This window comes from Salmo trutta, chromosome 12 (assembly GCF_901001165.1).
Source record: "Salmo trutta chromosome 12, fSalTru1.1, whole genome shotgun sequence".
Lineage (NCBI taxonomy): Eukaryota > Metazoa > Chordata > Actinopteri > Salmoniformes > Salmonidae > Salmo > Salmo trutta.
This window is the reverse complement of record NC_042968.1, coordinates 83,053,919-83,072,282: the sequence shown is the minus strand read 5'-3', so window position 1 is coordinate 83,072,282 and position 18,364 is coordinate 83,053,919. Positions and strand designations below refer to the sequence as shown.

Here is an 18,364-nt window from a genome sequence, read left to right as displayed (position 1 = left end):
CCACCCGTTTCCAACCCAGTCAGAAAGTGATTCTACACTCATTTCACTCACACATTACACTATGTTTAGACTAGGGCCCTGTGTTTTGCACAATTTTGTGACATACCGTAGCAAGATTTCGTCCTGTATTTAAGCCTTATCCAGAAATGAGAATTACACAAAAAATGAAAGCAATTGTCTAATGATGGTGCTGTAGAATGTGACATAAAAGAAAAGGTTTGATGAAAAAGCTCTCAATAAAGGTTCAAATCCAGGCATATCATGACTGCACAAAACACAGGTTCTTAATTCCGCTTCAGTTCCGGTGCTCTGCATGCAAATGAACATGGAACAGCGGTCCTGATAGAACATGCTTGTGACTCCCAGAGATAGTTTTGGAGATCTATCACATTTTTCTCAGTTAATATGTTCTGTTGTATTGTTATTTAATGTTAAGGTTGAACACTGACACTTTTGAACCTTACACAAGTGTAGAGTTCCTCAAGAGCCTATGCATATCCCAATGCTGGATATGTAAATAATAATGTTATGAATTTTATATTAGAATATATCATGTGCAAAAATGTTCAAGGAAAATTGAAATTTGCAGTGACAAACTTAACTTGACAAACAGGAATGACATTTACTCTTATTTATTTGATTTATTCACCTTTATTTATACAGGTCAGTCAATTAAGAACAAATTCTTATTTACAATGACGACCTGTCTTACGAGTGGCCAAAAATAATTTTCTGAAAGCCACGCCCCTAATAGGCCACATGTGTGTTCTGTCCATCATTTACCCAGCGTTGGGTTACCAAATAACCCAAATTGGGTTGTTTTTAACCCAGAGAGTGTAGTAGGACCAAGAACATGTATTCAAAATAGCTTCTGAAGTTTTGAAATAGTATTTTAAAGATCCCGAACAGTCCTTCTGATTCCTATGTAAAATAGAATTTTGAGTGACTAAAACATCACCCATAATATATTTTTTTTCAGATAAAAATGCTCGAGATTTGAGAAAATTACTTTTTCTCTCATGTCAAACTACCAGGAAGTCTGAAAAGAAAGACTGAGCGGGCGAGGAGCTAATTTGCTGGGTGGGCGGGGAGCTCACTTTGACTGACGGTTATTTGAAAACACCTATGTCAAGCATCATGGACGCAGTGAGATTATCTTAAGCAAATTTGCTGATACACAAAGCACTCAAACAACACTGAAATTGCATGCAACATCCAACATACATCACATCATGGTTTCACTTTTTTGTTGATCCAACTGCTTGGTTATTGTAACAGCATCAATATAGACAATCATTTGGCATAGCTTGCCCAAATGGAACTGTCAGCACTGCTTTATCAAGCTAGCTATCTAGTTAATCTTGGACAATTTCAGTTGACACTGGACAGGGTGAGGTCTGGGTATACTTAATTAAAAAAATATATAGACTGCCAGACAATGTTCATAAACCATGACTATCAAGGATGTCAAGAGTTTTGCATGTCTCTTCATGTGACAAATGCATCAGAGTTTTGTGCGACCCTTCCCCGTTTGTTCCATCCTGGCTGAAGACCTAACTAACAACTAACTAGCTAACACCAAACACAGATGAATGGGGAAACCAATATGTATTTTTCGCCTTAGATTAATAGGGGGAAATGATATACGCTGACAAGTCAAATTTTGGCACTTGTATATTAGCTACCTAGCTATGCATTACCTACCACTAAATGAATGCGCGTGTCATTGGAAGCTAACCCTGAAAATGTCAAGTCATGTTTATGCTGTCATTATGGTGGCTAGGTGTAGTAGTGCGACCGATTCAATTGATAAGGCATTTGTACCCATAAAAAAGCCACACAACACAGGAGTATACAAAGTATATTACCAAGTGTATTTCCCCTCTGTCAATGTACTGTACACATATTAAGATTCATTTCACAGGAACACTTTACAATATCATTGAGTGAGGACAGGAATATACTCTGGAGCAGTGTTAAATGGCACTTCATAAGATAATAAAAGAATAAGAGGAAATCCCAGAAATGGAAAATGTTAACATAATACAACGGAGAGAATGTCAACACGACAGACAAAGAGAGACATGTTTTTCAGTGTACATCAAATGAAGAACCAAGAAAAAAGAAAGTACACATCATCCTTTGTGTTTTCTCTTGAAACGTTTACATACAATCACTAACCAGTCCTTAATGGAAATGTAATGCCATTCAACATTGAAAAAGAAAATGCTGACAATAGGTTTCTGTAGTCAGACAATGTTGTCTCATCATAGACAAATCTGTATCTGATTATAAAAGGCGACATAAACAACTGAACTCCTTATTTTGTTAAGGAGGAATGCTAACAAGAGAAACACCGAAATATCTGAGAAATAGCTATACAATTCACAAACCTTCAATAATGTGTCTCACAGAATAGTATTTCATTCATGGGTATAAAAACCAGAATACATGTTCAGTTTGCATTCAAAGGAAACACTTGTTTATCCCTCAAAGATATGTTTCTACTGTTTGTGCCTTTGCAGTTTTGTGTCAATCTTCAAGAAGGAAAGGAAAGCCAGCCTCTTGACACAAGGTTGGGCATCTCCCCCTCCCCAGGAAACACTAGAAAAAGTTCTTCAAAAGTGAATCTGTGTCCTGAAGCTCCCTTTCATATTCCCTCTCTACTTCTCCTCATGGGGGATCTGGCTGGAGTGTTGACAGCGGTAACCATGGAGGCAGAACAGCTCTCACATGAAGTGTATTTTCATGTCTGTTAGTCTATGTACTCCAGAGAACAAACGAGCAAAGCTTTTTCAATCTCAAGACGTCTTTACATACAAAAATGTTTACAGAGCAATGTCTTTGCTGCAGTAGCATTTTGAGGAACTTCTTCCTGGATGGAATGACACACTGTAGATCTCTGTAGATCTCTCCTCACACAGAGATGAGAGAATCTGGCTCATCTTATCCATCCAGATAGAGGGGATGTTGGCTAAATTAGGCTGTGAATTGTATATTACCTTTGAAAACCTGTATTTTCCATAAGGAAAGAAATACATCATTATGCTTAAAACATGGTTCAATGATATTCAACCAGCAGCATTTCACCATGGACAACCAGAGAGATAGACTGAGTGGAAAGTTGTTAACACGGCATAACACAAAATGGGGTAGACTAGTCTGCTGAGAAGGTGGGTCACTCAGTCTCCAAGTATGGGTATGGCTTTTGTTTATTATAGTAAATGCTATTGGGTTGCTCTGTGGTTATTTACCATAATGACCATTCGGTACACACCGATACCTCTGACGTTATTAGAAGACAGAGAGACTTGAGATTCTTGAGAACTGACATTCATGCAAATCTGTTTCTATAGTACAATGGTCTTTTCTATAGTACAATGGTCTCAGCTCAGTTTTCACTGTGAACCATAACCATACAGTTGATAGATGGGGTGCTATATACAAAGACAGCAAATGGATAGGTTTCTAATCAAGTATGAAATTGTATGTTAACCAATACAGTACTTGGTATGTGATAGAAATGAAAAATATATAATTTACCTGGAACTGTGAAAATACTGATGGCAAGTTGTTTTTTTTGTCAGTTTTTGTGGCACAAATGTAACAATTACACCCTAAACTTTGGATGTTTACCTAGTGGATAATGTGGAATTTTAATTTGGAGAACCCCCTTTCCATGATTTTCCTCTAGCCTATCTCTCTCTTGCTCTCCTTCTCTCTTCTTCCCTCTCTCAGACGTAATACTCTTTTTGTTTGTTCTTGTTGCCCTTGGTGACAGCCTTGGCTACTGTAGCCGTTATACTTGGTGTCTTCTCTAGCTTGACCATTGCCCCGTTGCCCTCAGCAACTGGGTTGTTGATGAAGTTGTGTCCCTGGTCCGTCCGGTAGGAGCTCTCGTCACGGTTGCGGTACTTGTACATGGCGTAGAGGAGGATGAGAATGCAGAGGGCAGCAGCTGCCACAATGCCAACCACCATCCCTGTGGTGCTACTGGACTCCCCAATCCTATCCACCAGGCCGGGATATATGATCTTCTCACCAGGGGCTGTAGGGTCGGCTGTGGGCACATGGGGGAAATTGGGGGGGTAAGTTAGTCCTGGTGTATTCCGAGATGATGGAGGGGCGGGGGGCAGAAGCACCTGGTCACGGGTGTTCATTTTGCCCGCGGGGATGTGGAGCTGGTCAGGGTTGGTGGTGGGAGCAGAAGGATGGGGGCGGGGATTACGGGGTTTCTGGGCCCGGCCCTCACCAGCGGCGGGGGGAGGAGGAGGCAGGACTGTCCTGTCAGTGACCAGGGGGGAGTTTTTGTAAAAGTCCTCGTCATCTGATTCCGTCAACTCCCCCGAACCAAAGGCTGAGACCTCCACAGGGTCACCGCAGTCCTCCTGGTCCGAGGGGCAGGGAGGGTGAGGGTTGGACAGCATCAGGGACTCTTTGGTGGTCTCAAGTGGGGACAGGGAGGTGGGAGGAGGGGGGAAAGCAGGGTGACGGGTGGCGATGGATGGGGGCTCAAGGGAATCCACTGTTATTATAGGCAACACTAATTCACCCCCTAGAAAAGAAACAGAGAAGATAGGAGGAACACACATTAGAGGAGCATTACGAGACCCCAGACACGACTAATGAACAATTGTGCTCCTTATATTACAAACACAATGAGTGTTTAGAATGTTCCAAATAATCTAATATTACGCCCTGTAGGGGCAAGATAATTAATATGGAAGATATTTAATTATACAGTTTTATCATCAATATGGATTTGCTTACAGGTTCATATTTCTGGACTTCTCTTTATCAAAAAATACATCAAATCACTTACGCACATCAACATATTGCCCCATGATTTTTGCATGAAGAGAAAAAAAATGTAATAAAGCTGATATATATATTGTGCAGAAATATTAACGCAACATGCAACAATTTCAAAGATTTTACTGAGTTACAGTCATATAAATCATATACGGAAATCAGTTAATTGAAATAAATTCATTAGGCCCTAGTCTATGGCTGGGCAAGGGCGCAGCCAGGGGTGGGCCTGGCTCCCAAGTGGGTGGGCCCACCCCACCCCTGGCTGCGTCCTTGCCCAGTCATGTGAAATCCTCAGACTAGGGCCTAATGAATTTATTTCAATTAACTGATTTCTTTATATAGTTTCCATGTGAGTGACAACATTTGTTAGAGTACTAAGGTTGAACAATTTTAATGTTTGTAAACCCACATCAAGCCTTTCTTGTAAGTATTTAACCTCTCATAGCAGGAGTTTCAGTTTTAATATAAACCAATAACAAAGGCACACATGTATTAGGGAACAAAGCTGTAAAAATATCAAGGTTAGGAAAACAATGAAAAAATGTAATAAAGCCGATATATATACTGAACAGAAATATTAATATACAATTTCCAAGATTTTACTGAGTTACAGTTCATATATGGAAATCAGTCAATTAAAATAAATTCATTAGGCCCTAATTCACCTAACTCTACTGACAGTGTTGTTAGTAAAGGGAGTGTCAGGGAGGGGCAAGAGGAGACGTGGAGAGAGAGGGATCATGACAATGTCCGTTTATCTGGATAATCTGTGACATCCTACAGGACATCCTACAGGACATCCTGCAGGACATCCTACAGGACATCCTACAGGACATCCTGCAGGACATCCTGCAGGACATCCTGCAGGACATCCTACAGGACATCCTGCAGGACATCCTGCAGGACATCCTACGGAACATCCTACAGGACATCCTACGGAACATCCTACAGAACATCATACAGGACATCCTACAGGACATCCTACAGGACATCCTGCAGGACATCCTACAGGACATCCTACAGGACATCCTACAGGACATCCTACAGAACATCCTACAGGACATCCTACAGAACATCCTACAGGACATCCTACAGGACATCCTACAGGACATCCTACAGAACATCCTACAGAACATCCTACAGAACAAACTGGGGACAATTAAGGCTGACCGGTCTGTCTTGATCTAACGTCGCTTCTGAAACACTTGAAACATTTTCATGAAAACAAGAATGCCTATTATTACAAAATGAAGTAAGAAAAAACAACTCTTTCTGCATTTGGAACATGTAATACATTTCATGAGGAACCCTAGTAGTGACATATGGAGCCAGAGGCAGTGAATTTGAAGATAAGTCATCCACACACACCAGGGTCAGAGTCTTCTATGAGATGGATATGAGCACTGCCTCTGCCAACCAGCTGTACATTGAAGGTCCCAACTGGGTCGTTATTGAATTACGGTAACATTTGAGCATGGAATTTGGAAAGGAATTACTACATTTTTCTAGATTCTGATTTATTTACATGTATCTGGGTACATCTTTCCATTCTAAATCAACTAATAATGGTAGCTTAAATGACTAAATCATATTTATTATTTGTTTTTACCATTATGATAACATTGTGCCACCAGTAGGAGTTGTAACCCCAATGATGGTAACACCACTGATGATAGCACCAATGATGGTAACACCAATGATGGTAACACCAATGATGGTAGCACCAATGATAGTAACACCAATGATGGTAACACCAATGATGGTAACACCAATTATAGGTACATTTTCTGAAATGGAGGCCACACATGCTCAAATGTAAGGTCATCAAACCTTAAAAATGGACTAAACGGATATGATTTAAATTGACTAACCCCAAGTGACACTTAGGGTTAACACACCAAATTATCAATGTAATCCTCAAATGTATGACATAGACCCAATTTACCACTGCAATTCAAGAATGACCCAGCTGTTTCCCCCAGTTGTTTATTTATTTTGTTTAGGAGAGTGGACACAAAGGGTAGAAAGAGATTGTATAATCTTCAAAAAAGATCCTTGCTAGCTAGTGGCAGTAATGAAATCTCGCCTAACAGCGAGTTCAGAGCAGCGTTAGTAGCTGAGGAAAAGACGAGCAATGAGAACAGACAAAATGGCAAACTTGAAAGTAGCTATAATAAGGCTAGCTAGATCAAGAACCATGCGATGTATCCATGAGCTGGTTAAAACTAGCCTACCGGTCCCTAGTGTAGGAAGACAGCTCCTGCTCCCGCCCGGTCCCTCCTAGGGCCTTGATATGACACTAAACCCCAGGCCAGGGCTGACAGACAGACTCACCTGTTCCAGGCTCACACTCCTCCAGATCCTCGTCATCACTGGGACACTCAGCAGACGCCACCAAGATGTCATCCGAGTTCTGAGACTGAGGAGAAGAGGACACAACGTTGGTGGCTTTGTGATCTATACTGCGTTTTACCAGGATCTTTAAAACTCTTAGTTGTCAATGTCAGACATGAATAAAACAATAATACAAAGGTGTTCCAAAAATGTTTACTTGAAGTGAAACTTCATTATTTGAGAATTCTAAAATGGCTAGTCTGGAGTATTGCAGCCCTTGCTGGTTCCACCAGATCAATAGTATAATACAAATCCATTATGGGCATGGATTCAATTTGACAGGGTTAGGTCCATGATGCAATGATTGTGCTTAAATGTATGCATTCAACAACATCCTGGACTACAGAAGCTATAGAAATATCACATAGTTTGATCAGGAGATTACATGAATGCATCACGTGGTCCTCACATGTCAAGGCACAGACACCTCATGATAAATCATATCCACACAGGTTGGGTATGAGACACTGCTATTTGACAGCTCTCACATGCAGTACATTATTCATTGGCCTGCCCGGAGCGCTTTTCAAAGAATGTAGTTACTACAAGCAACCAGTAGGTGTAGCCAAAACCTAAAGCTGTCTGGCATTATGACCTTCAGAAAGATATCTGAAATTCAACAGGGGCTTGAGAAATCTAGTCTATGTAAATCTATGCTAATGATCTCGATTTACATAGACAGGGAAGTAAGCAGTTAGGCCATGATTGACATCAATGTATCTCCTTCATTATCGTATGGACAGGCCTATTACCAACTTATTCAGCTGGAGGAAGGAGCCTTTAGCCCGCCTCACCATATCAATATATTTACAGACAGACACATTGAATGTGTCCAGAACTTGACATGCTTACTGGGCCATGGCTATTACAGAGTACAATCATCGAACAAATGTGCTTTTAAGACATTTGGAGCCATAGTTAGTGTTTTAAAGGGTATCAAAGCTATGTTTTGTTCTCAATAAACCTTCAGTAACTGTGATCAGAACAAATTGTTTTGCCGTTTGAAACGGTAGGACGATAAAAGAGTTGTCTTGTTTGGCACTTGTGTCTTGCTCTCTAATCCACACAGCACCGTTGTGGCATTTTGAGTCTCTATTTAAAATATGCTGTTGTGCTGTTATTAGATCTGCCTGACTGCATTCATAAAGCAATTAGTCCCTCCTCCCTGTGTTTGTATATGCAACGCCTGTAGTTTCATAAGACATGTTTATTGTTTATGGTGGCATTGTAGGTTTTATTAACTTGGTTTGTTTTGGAAATGTATGACATGACACCATAACTAATGTTCAGCCCGGAGACTGACACACAAATCACATTAAAACAAAAACCACTACCTGAGAAATAAATACAGCATTTCATATTCCACTACTGTCGTCTAATGGTACAGAGGCAGTTGACCGTGTTGTTCTGTAACATGCCCACAGGAGTCCTGCTGTCTTAACCCTACGGAGTACAGGTTGGAGGATACACCCTAACCACAACAGAGGGGAGAGGATTTCCAAGTGATTACACAGGTGTTTGTCTCTCCTATTCAGAGTGTTAGAGAAAAACATGATAAACAGTCATTTCCTACTTTTAATATATTTTAGATTTGTACTGTTTAATATTTTGATAACCTCTCGTTCCATGTGACTGATGTTGATTTAAATATTCAGATAGCTCATGAACATAACTTATGTTTTATGTCTTGAAAGGGCAAGCGTGGTAGTTAGCCACATTCTGCTGGGAGCCTAATAACAGACTCTCTGTAAACCCTCTCCTGGTCTCCCTAGGGCTATTTACAATCGGCAAGACTGGATTAAAGCTACTTAAAGGTTCTACGTGGGGTTGAATTTAGGTTCATCAACATTCATGCAAATGACTACCGGATCGCTGGATATGGAAATAGGCAGTTTAGCCGTGATTGGCATAAATTGTTATTGAGCGTGACCTTCCTTCATCTCTTGATGAACAAAGTCGAAGGCTGAGCATATAAGGTTTAATCCAAGGAATGGGGGAACGGAGGATGGTGGTCTCTTGACAATTTACACTGAACGTGGTGTGGCCTTCTGCTTGGATTTATATGCCCAGGGGCAGACTAATAATAGTCACTGTAGAAAAATATTGTAGCTTTATCTGCTAAAAACCCTGTAAATCTAAGTTTTTGGGGATTTGAAAAAAGAAAGAGAGCATCACATCTCTCAGGGAGTTGACTTCCACAGGGTCTGCTAGTTGTGTAACTGCTGTGCACTGTTACCATGACATTTAAAGGCACAATACAAACAGACAAATGGAAGTGAATACATTTCCCCATCAGAAAGAGTAGCCAATATTTCACCTTGGAATGAGAGTTTAACAAACCAGCAATTGGAAAAACACGTTCAATAGAGAGCTAACTTATGTTCAAAAATATGTCTAGGTCCAGTGCTTTGTCTGTGTTCCCTATTTGAAAATCTCTTGGTTTTAATGAGTAATTACTGCCTCTAATTGGCAGAGGCAAGCAGCATGGTTATGTTGAAAATGTGACACATGGAGATTGTTCCTGTGAAAGTGTTCTTGAAGGGTCATTTTTGTAGTGCTCTCTGATTTGTCTGCCTGTTGAGCTTTAATGTAGATGGAGCGTCTGTCTCATGCAGCCAACCTCCTGAGAAAGGACACACAGTTTGTCTGTCTATCTGTCTGGCGGAGTGTCTTCACAGAACTCTCCCATCTAAATGGTTACTTATGCTGTCGGCCTAATGTTTATCCCTCAAACTACCTCACCCACAGTCCTGTCAGAATCACCTCTAGCATTAGGAGAAAACCGTACAGTTCCTTATAGTACCATGTTAAAGCCAGGATTACTGAATGGGGACTGTTAACATACTGATAAAATGGCTAGTCTGAGTCATTAGCCATCGTTACATCACCTCTTGCACCATTGGTCACTAATAATGTTCAACATGGCCCTAGTACCCTGCCCTGCTCACAAGCCCCCACTCGGCCCTCCCTCTGACCTGGGAGATGCTCTCCCTCATGCTGGGGGAGCGTTGCCTGCGGGTGGTTGTGGTGGCCATGGTGGTGGTGGTCTCCATGATGGTGGTGGACATGTCGGAGACAGCCAGTGGGGTGGTGGAGGTGGTCTCAGTGGTCAGCACTGACAGTGAGTCTCCCACCAGCCTCAGGTTCCCCTCAGCCTGGACACTGGGGTCACTCTCTGCTGCCAGCTTAAGCACCTGCAGGCCGTTATAGTAGAGACCAGAGATCTGGCCCTGGAACGGCCGGCCCTTATCCTGACCCCCGATCTTTATCGCTGCCTGGCTGTTGAAGATGGTCAGCTGTCGTCCTATAGTGAGGTAAAGGAAGAGGAGAAAAAGAGATAGAGGAAGAAAGAGATAGAAGTGGAGAGAGAGAGACAGACACAAACAGGCAGACATCCAATTACATTTAAGCAGTAAGGCCCGAGGGGGTGTGGTATATGGCCAATATACCACGGCTAAGGGCTGTTCTTAGGCACGACGCAAAGCAGAGTACCTGGATACAGCCCTTAGCTGTGGTATATTGGCCATATACTCTACCACAAACCCCCGAGGTGCCTTATCGCTATTATAAACTGGTTACCAATGTAATTAGAGCAGTAAAAATAAATGTTTTGTCATACCCGTGGTATACGGTCTGATATACCATGGCTGTCAGCCAATCAGCATTCAGGGTTCGAACCACCCAGTTTATAATATGAGTTATACCGTGCTAAAGACTCAGAAGGGCCTTAGTAAAATGTTGTGATAGGCATGTTAACACCTTGTTTGGAATGTTTAATTCAATCAAAGTGGTCTGGTTTGTATTTTGCATATTTCTATTCAGTCGTCTTATTGGCACAGAGATAAGGGCCCAATATGCTCTGAGGGTAAGATGTGGTTAATTTGAATGTTAGATTGGTACATCAACTGGTTAGTGTTTAAAAGCAGAGTTCGTGACTTGGCTTAATCCTGGTCATAGGGTCAAAAAATAGTATTTTCAAATGGGTTAAGTCTTTGCAAGAGGGGAAGGTGGCACAATAATGGGTATACTTTGACTTTAATTTAGCTATCAGTGTGTTTACAGAGAGTAATGGGAGAAAGGAGAGTCATGGGAAAGTGTAAGCACATAACTTCCCTTCATAAAACACAGGAAGTCGTTTCTTTGAATTGATGGACAACTAGGGACTTGGCATTTCCCCTTCATCCTCTCAGTCAGAGGCTGGTGGACCAATCAGTGTTGTTTCTCTGGAGCAGCACTGACAATAAGCACTGTTACTGTTAAATCATCACTCAGTGAGATCAGCATGTTGAGAGAGGGTCATGTAATGTGTGTCCTTATCAGGAGAATGCTGATTAACTATGTAGCTATGCAGTGTTGCAGTGACAGTAATTTACCTGTCTGTCCGGGTCTCAGCCCCTTTGTCCCTGAACATGTCTGTGATATGGTTGCCAAGAGACAGGGAAATCATCTGGAGGTATAGTAGGGAGAGTATAGTGGTGTTTAGTGGGGTCACATTAGCGTGGGGCTTTTAGCATTGCCAATTAACCGCAGTGTGGACTATACATGAACCATCTAGTTTAGAGAATTTAGAGAGACCAGGATGTTAATTTAAATGGAAGGTTTACTGTGAGATAGTGTAATACCTTGTTGCAAGAACCACCAGCATTAGATTAAATGTTCCTTTACCAGCTAATTATTCCAGTTGTTTAGCAGGTTAGTTATCATTGTAATGATGTTCGCATCACAAGAATAATAAACAGATAATAACAATGTAATAAAATCAGCAACATCTAATTAAACACAGTAATTAGGAGGGACTTTGTTGGAGGGTTAGTCAGGGGTTATGTTTATTTAGTTAAATAGTTTTAAGATCTCTGAAGAGGTGCAGCATTCCCAGAAGGTCTGGGGATGGCAAAGGATACCTGGTAGATGGACTGTACTGTCGCCCATGATACTAAATGGCATTAGGTAAGTTATTCTAAATGGCTATTGGTTATATGGCTGAGATAGCTGTTCCCCATCATAGTCACAACCATCCACAGTAAATTTCAGTCCAAAGTCCCAAACAAACCCAACATGCTGACATCTGTATCTCTATACTGTACATACAGTAGGTAACAGCATTTGATCCTTTGCTTGTCACCTTTGTCTCTTAGCACTGCACCTCTTACAGGGATTAGACAGAGGGATTTAAACTGGATTTAGCAACTGTTTAATGGATGAATTAATTTTTTGTTTACCTTTGTCGAGTAGCCACTCGTCAACTACCCGACCAAGTCGGTATGGGATTCTTTGTCTAGCAATAGCCAGGCGCTCATTATCAAAGTTCCCTTCAAAGAATTTGGAGAGACAGATTAGAGGTTAAAGTCTGGAAGTTGAAAGATCACAAGGTTAGAGACAGGGCATCATGGCTAACACGTTTAGCAAGTTATCAATTTTAACCCAACTTCAGGTTAAAAGAAACTTGTACTTTACTTAGTGGTATTTATTAAAGGGACAGTAACAAAGGGCACACTAGTTAGAATGGTGTTTAGTTCTATTTATAAAGTTCTGAGCTGGTTCATTTAGTGGGGATTTGTGTATTTATGAACTTTTTAACCAAGCATCAGGGCTTAAAGGCAAACAAAATGGAAGAAGAGAAATAACTGTAATTGGGAGAAATCAGCATGGGAGAAACAACGCATGCAACATCAACTCACAATTTAACCTTTAGAAACATGAACACAGTATAAGTAAATTGCAGGAAGAGATTTTCTGGTTGTTATCATCTCAATGGAAGGATATTACTATGGTGCTTATTACTGTTAGGGGAAGTAGCCTAGCAGGGTTCCTTATTCTTCAAGAAAGTGATTCATGATAGCATAAACATTTGATACACAGACATTACAATCAATTGCTAGTTACTCTGAAAAAATAAATATATACAGTACCAGTCAAAGGTTTGGACACACCTACTCATTCAAGGGTTTTTCTATATTTCAATTATTTTCTACAATGTAGAATAATAGTGAAGACATCAAAACTCTGAAATAACACATTATGGAATCATGTAGTAACCAAAAAAAAACGAAATATATAATATGCATATTCTCGTTTCTGGGCAAGAGTAGTAACCAGTTTAAATCGGGTACGTTTTTTCATCCGGCTGTGAAAATACTGCCCCCTATCCTAAACAGGTTTTAACAAAGAGAAACCCAACCCCTCCCCTGAGCTTCCCCGATGCCACCGTTCTGTCCTGCTGATGTATAGAAAAACCAGCTACATTTATATTTACCATGTCCTTGTTCAGCCATGACTCAGAGAACCATAGGATATAACAGTTCTTCAGATCACTTAGATAGGATAGTCTCGAACGGAGCTCATCCATTTTTTCTCCAGTGATTGCATGTTCGCAAATATAACTATTTATCCACTCTCGGACGTAGTCTCATTAGGTATCCCTCAAATTGGCCTGAATAGAGTACCACAGTATGAGTCATAATACTCATTGCAAGATGGCGCCAACAAAGATGGTCGCCTTGCTTCGAGTCCTTAGGAAACTATGCAGTATTTAGTTTTTTTTAATGTATTATTTCTTACATTGTTACCCCAGGAAATATTAAGTCTTATTGCATACAGTCGGGAAGAACTATTGGATATAAGAGCGACGTCAACTTGACAACATTACGATCAGGAATACAACTTTCCCGAAGCAGATCCATTGTTTGTACCACCACCCAGAACATTGGATCTAATCCCAGAGGACAACCCAAAACAATGTCGCCACAATAGAGGTAGACAGAGCGGTCTCCTGGTCAGTCTTCAAAGGCGTGCACACTGCCTACCGCTTCCGAGTATACTACTCGCCAATGTCCAGTCTCTAGACAACAAGGTGGATGAAATTATGTCAATGGTTGCCTTTCAGAGAGACATCAGAGATTGTAACATTCTCTGTTTCATGGAAACATGGCTCTCTCGGGATATGTTGTTGGAGTCGGTATGCCACTGGGTTTCTTCATGCGTCGCGCCAACAGAAATAAACACCTCTCTGGGAAGAAGAAGGGCAGGGGTGTATGCTTCATGATTAACGACTCATGGTATAACCATAACAACATACAGGAACTCAAGTCCTTCTGCTCACCCGACCTAGAATTCCTTACAATCAAATGCCGACCATATCATCTCCCAAGAGAATTTTTGTCAGTTATCGTCACAGCTGTGTATATACCCCCTTAAGCAGATACCACAATTGCCCTCAAGGAACTTCACTGTACTCTATGTAAACTGGAAACCATATATCCTGAGGCTGCATTTATTGTAGCTGGGGATTTTAACAAAGCAAATTTGAGAACAAGGCTAAGCTAAATTCTATCAGCATATTGATTGCAGCACCCATGCGGGCAATACACTCGATCACTGCTACTCTATCTTCTGCGATGCATACGAAGCCCTCCCCCGCCCTCCCTTCGGCAAATCCGACCACAACGCCATCTTGCTCCTATCGTCCTATAGGCAGAAACTCAAACAGGATGTACCAGTGAGAAGAACCATTCAACGCTGGTCTGACCAATCGCAATCCATGCTTTAAGTTTGTTTGGATCACGCGGACTGTGATATGTTCCGGTCAGCCTGAGAGAACAACATTGATCTATACGCTGACTCGGTGAGTGAATTTATAAGGAAATCCATTGGAGATGTTGTTCCCACTGTGACTATTAAAACCTACCTTAACCTTTCTCCAAAGAGGAGTCGCAATTCAATGGCCCTGACACGAGACATATGTGGCAGGGTCTACAGGAAATCACAAACTACAAAATGAAATCCAGCCAAGTCATGGACACCGACGTCACGCTTGCAGACAAACTAAACACCTTCCTTGCCCGCTTTGAGGATAATACAGTGCCACCGTCGCGGGCTGCTAACAAGGACTGTGCACCCCCCCCCCTCTCTCCTTCTCCGTGGCCGGCGTGAGTAAAACATTTAAACGTGTTAACCCTCGCAAGGCTGCTGGCCCAGACGGCATCCCTAACCGCGTCCTCAGAGCATGCGCAGACCAGCTGGCTGGTGTGTTTACGGACATATTCAATTGCTCCCTATCCCAGTCTGTTGTCACCACAGGCTTCAAGATGGCTACCATTGTTCCTGTACCCAAGAAGGCAAAGATTAGTGAACTAAATGACTACTGCTCGTAGCACTCACTTCTGTCATCATGAAGTGCTTTGAGAGACTAGTCAAGGATCATATCACCTCCACCTTACTGGCCACCTTAGACTGACTTCAGTTTGCATACCGCCCCAACAGGTCCACAGACGATGCAATCGCCATCACACTGCACACTGCCCTATCCCATCTAGGACAAGAGGAATACCTATGTAAGAATGCTGTTCATTGACTACAGCTCAGCATTCAACACCATTGTACCCTCCAAAATCATCATCAAGCTGGAGGCTCTGGGTCTTGACCCCGACCTGTGCAACTGGGTCCTGGACTTTCTGACGGGCCGCCCCCAGGTGGTGAAGGTAGGAAACAACATCTCCACTTCGCTGACCCTCAACACTGGGGCCCCACAAGGGTGCGTGCTCAGCCCTCTCCTGTAATCACTGTTCACCCACGACTGCGTGGCCATGCACGCCTCCAACTCAATCATCAAGTTTGCAGACGACACAACAATAGTGGGCTTGATTACCAACAACGACGAGACAGCCTACAGGGAGGAGGTGAGGGCACTCGGAGTGTGGTGTCAGGAAAACAACAACTCACTCAATGTCAACAAAACAAAGGAGATGATCGTGGACTTCAGAAAACAGCAGAGGGAGCACCCCCCTATCCACATCGAAGGGACAGCAGGGGAACAGACGACAGAATGTGAGGTACTTGGGGACAGATGACAGAATGTGAGGGCTTGGGGACGGGGAACAGACGACAGAATGTGAGGTTCTTTGGGACGGGGAACAGACGACAGAATGTGAGGTTCTTGGGGACGGTGAACAGACGACAGAATGTGAGGTTCTTGGGGAAGGGGAACAGACGACAGAATGTGAGGTTCTTGGGGACGGGGAACAGACGACAGAATGTGAGGTACTTGGGGACGGGGAACAGACGACAGAATGTGAGGTTCTTGGGGAAGGGGAACAGACGACAGAATGTGAGGTTCTTGGGGACGGGGAACAGACGACAGAATGTGAGGGCTTGGGGACGGGGAACAGACGACAGAATGTGAGGTTTTTGGGGAAGGGGAACAGACGACAGAATGTGAGGTTCTTGGGGAAGGGGAACAGACGACAGAATGTGAGGTTCTTGGGGACGGGGAACAGACGACAGAATGTGAGGTATTTGGGGAAGGGGAACAGACGACAGAATGTGAGGGCTTGGGGACGGGGAACAGACGACAGAATGTGAGGTATTTGGGGACGGGGAACAGATGACAGAATGTGAGGGCTTGGGGACGGGGAACAGACGACAGAATGTGAGGTTCTTGGGGACGGGGAACAGACGACAGAATGTGAGGGCTTGGGGACGGGGAACAGATGACAGAATGTGAGGTTCTGGGGACGGGGAACAGACGACAGAATGTGAGGTTCTTGGGGAAGGGGAACAGACGACAGAATGTGAGGTACTTGGGGACGGGGAACAGACGACAGAATGTGAGGTACTTGGGGACAGATGACAGAATGTGAGGGCTTGGGGACGGGGAACAGACGACAGAATGTGAGGTTCTTTGGGACGGGGAACAGACGACAGAATGTGAGGTTCTTGGGGACGGGGAACAGACGACAGAATGTGAGGTTCTTGGGGACGGGGAACAGACGACAGAATGTGAGGTTCTTGGGGACGGGGAACAGACGACAGAATGTGAGGTACTTGGGGACGGGGAACAGACGACAGAATGTGAGGTTCTTGGGGAAGGGGAACAGACGACAGAATGTGAGGTTCTTGGGGACGGGGAACAGACGACAGAATGTGATGGCTTGGGGACGGGGAACAGACGACAGAATGTGAGGTTTTTGGGGAAGGGGAACAGACGACAGAATGTGAGGTTCTTGGGGAAGGGGAACAGACGACAGAATGTGAGGTTCTTGGGGACGGGGAACAGACGACAGAATGTGAGGTATTTGGGGACGGGGAACAGACGACAGAATGTGAGGGCTTGGGGACGGGGAACAGACGACAGAATGTGAGGTTCTTGGGGACGGGAACAGACGACAGAATGTGAGGGCTTGGGGACGGGGAACAGACGACAGAATGTGAGGTTCTGGGGACGGGGAACAGACGACAGAATGTGAGGTTCTTGGGGAAGGGGAAGAGACGACAGAATGTGAGGTACTTGGCGACGGGGAACAGACGACAGAATGTGAGGTACTTGGGGACAGGGAACAGATGACAGAATGTGAGGGCTTGGGGACGGGGAACAGACGACAGAATGTGAGGGCTTGGGGACGGGGAACAGACGACAGAATGTGAGGTTCTTGGGGACGGGGAACAGACGACAGAATGTGAGGTTCTTGGGGACGGGGAACAGACGACAGAATGTGAGGTACTTGGGGACGGGGAACAGGCGACAGAATGTGAGGTTCTTGGGGACGAGGAACAGACGACAGAATGTGTGGTTCTTGGGGAAGGGGAACAGATGACAGAATGTGAGGTTCTTGGGGACGAGGAACAGACGACAGAATGTGAGGTTCTTGGGGACGGGGAAGAGACGACAGAATGTGGGATTCTTGGGGACGGGGAACAGACGACAGAATTTGAGGGCTTGGGGACGGGGAACAGACGACAGAATGTGAAGTTCTTGGGGACGGGGAACAGACGACAGAATGTGAGGTTCTTGGGGACGGGGAACAGATGACAGAATGTGAGGTTCTTGGGGACGGGGAACAGACGACAGAATGTGAGGTTCTTGGGGACGGGGAACAGACGACAGAATGTGGGGTTCTTGGGGACGGGTAACAGACGACAGAATGTGAGGTTCTTGGGGACGGGTAACAGACGACAGAATGTGAGGGCTTGGGGACGGGGAACAGACGACAGAATGTGAGGTTCTTGGGGACGGGGAACAGACGACAGAATGTGAGGTACTTGGGGACGGGGAACAGACAACAGAATGTGAGGGCTTGGGAACGGGGAACAGACGACAGAATATGAGGTTCTTGGGGACGGGGAACAGACGACAGAATGTGAGGTTCTTGGGGAAGGGGAACAG

At 43.5% G+C, this 18,364-nt stretch overlaps 1 protein-coding gene across 7 annotated transcripts in view; it reads right to left on the bottom strand.

Moving 5' to 3' along the window:
- Positions 1 to 635: 635 nt before the first annotated feature.
- Positions 636 to 18,364, bottom strand: part of nrxn2a (neurexin 2a) — a 353,006-nt gene continuing 335,277 nt past the window's right edge. For 4 of the 7 annotated variants that reach the window (XM_029770022.1, XM_029770024.1, XM_029770023.1 and 1 more), the window contains 4 exons: positions 12,426 to 12,515; positions 10,182 to 10,510; positions 7,147 to 7,231; positions 636 to 4,555 (listed from right to left, as the gene is read on the bottom strand). In XM_029770022.1, coding sequence (XP_029625882.1) covers positions 3,735 to 4,555; positions 7,147 to 7,231; positions 10,182 to 10,510; positions 12,426 to 12,515 — 1,325 coding nt within the window. In that variant the 3' untranslated portion in view covers positions 636 to 3,734. The remainder of the gene's footprint in view (positions 4,556 to 7,146; positions 7,232 to 10,181; positions 10,511 to 12,425; positions 12,516 to 18,364) is intronic. The other 3 variants (XR_003880366.1, XM_029770027.1, XM_029770026.1) reach the window with 3 other exon arrangements.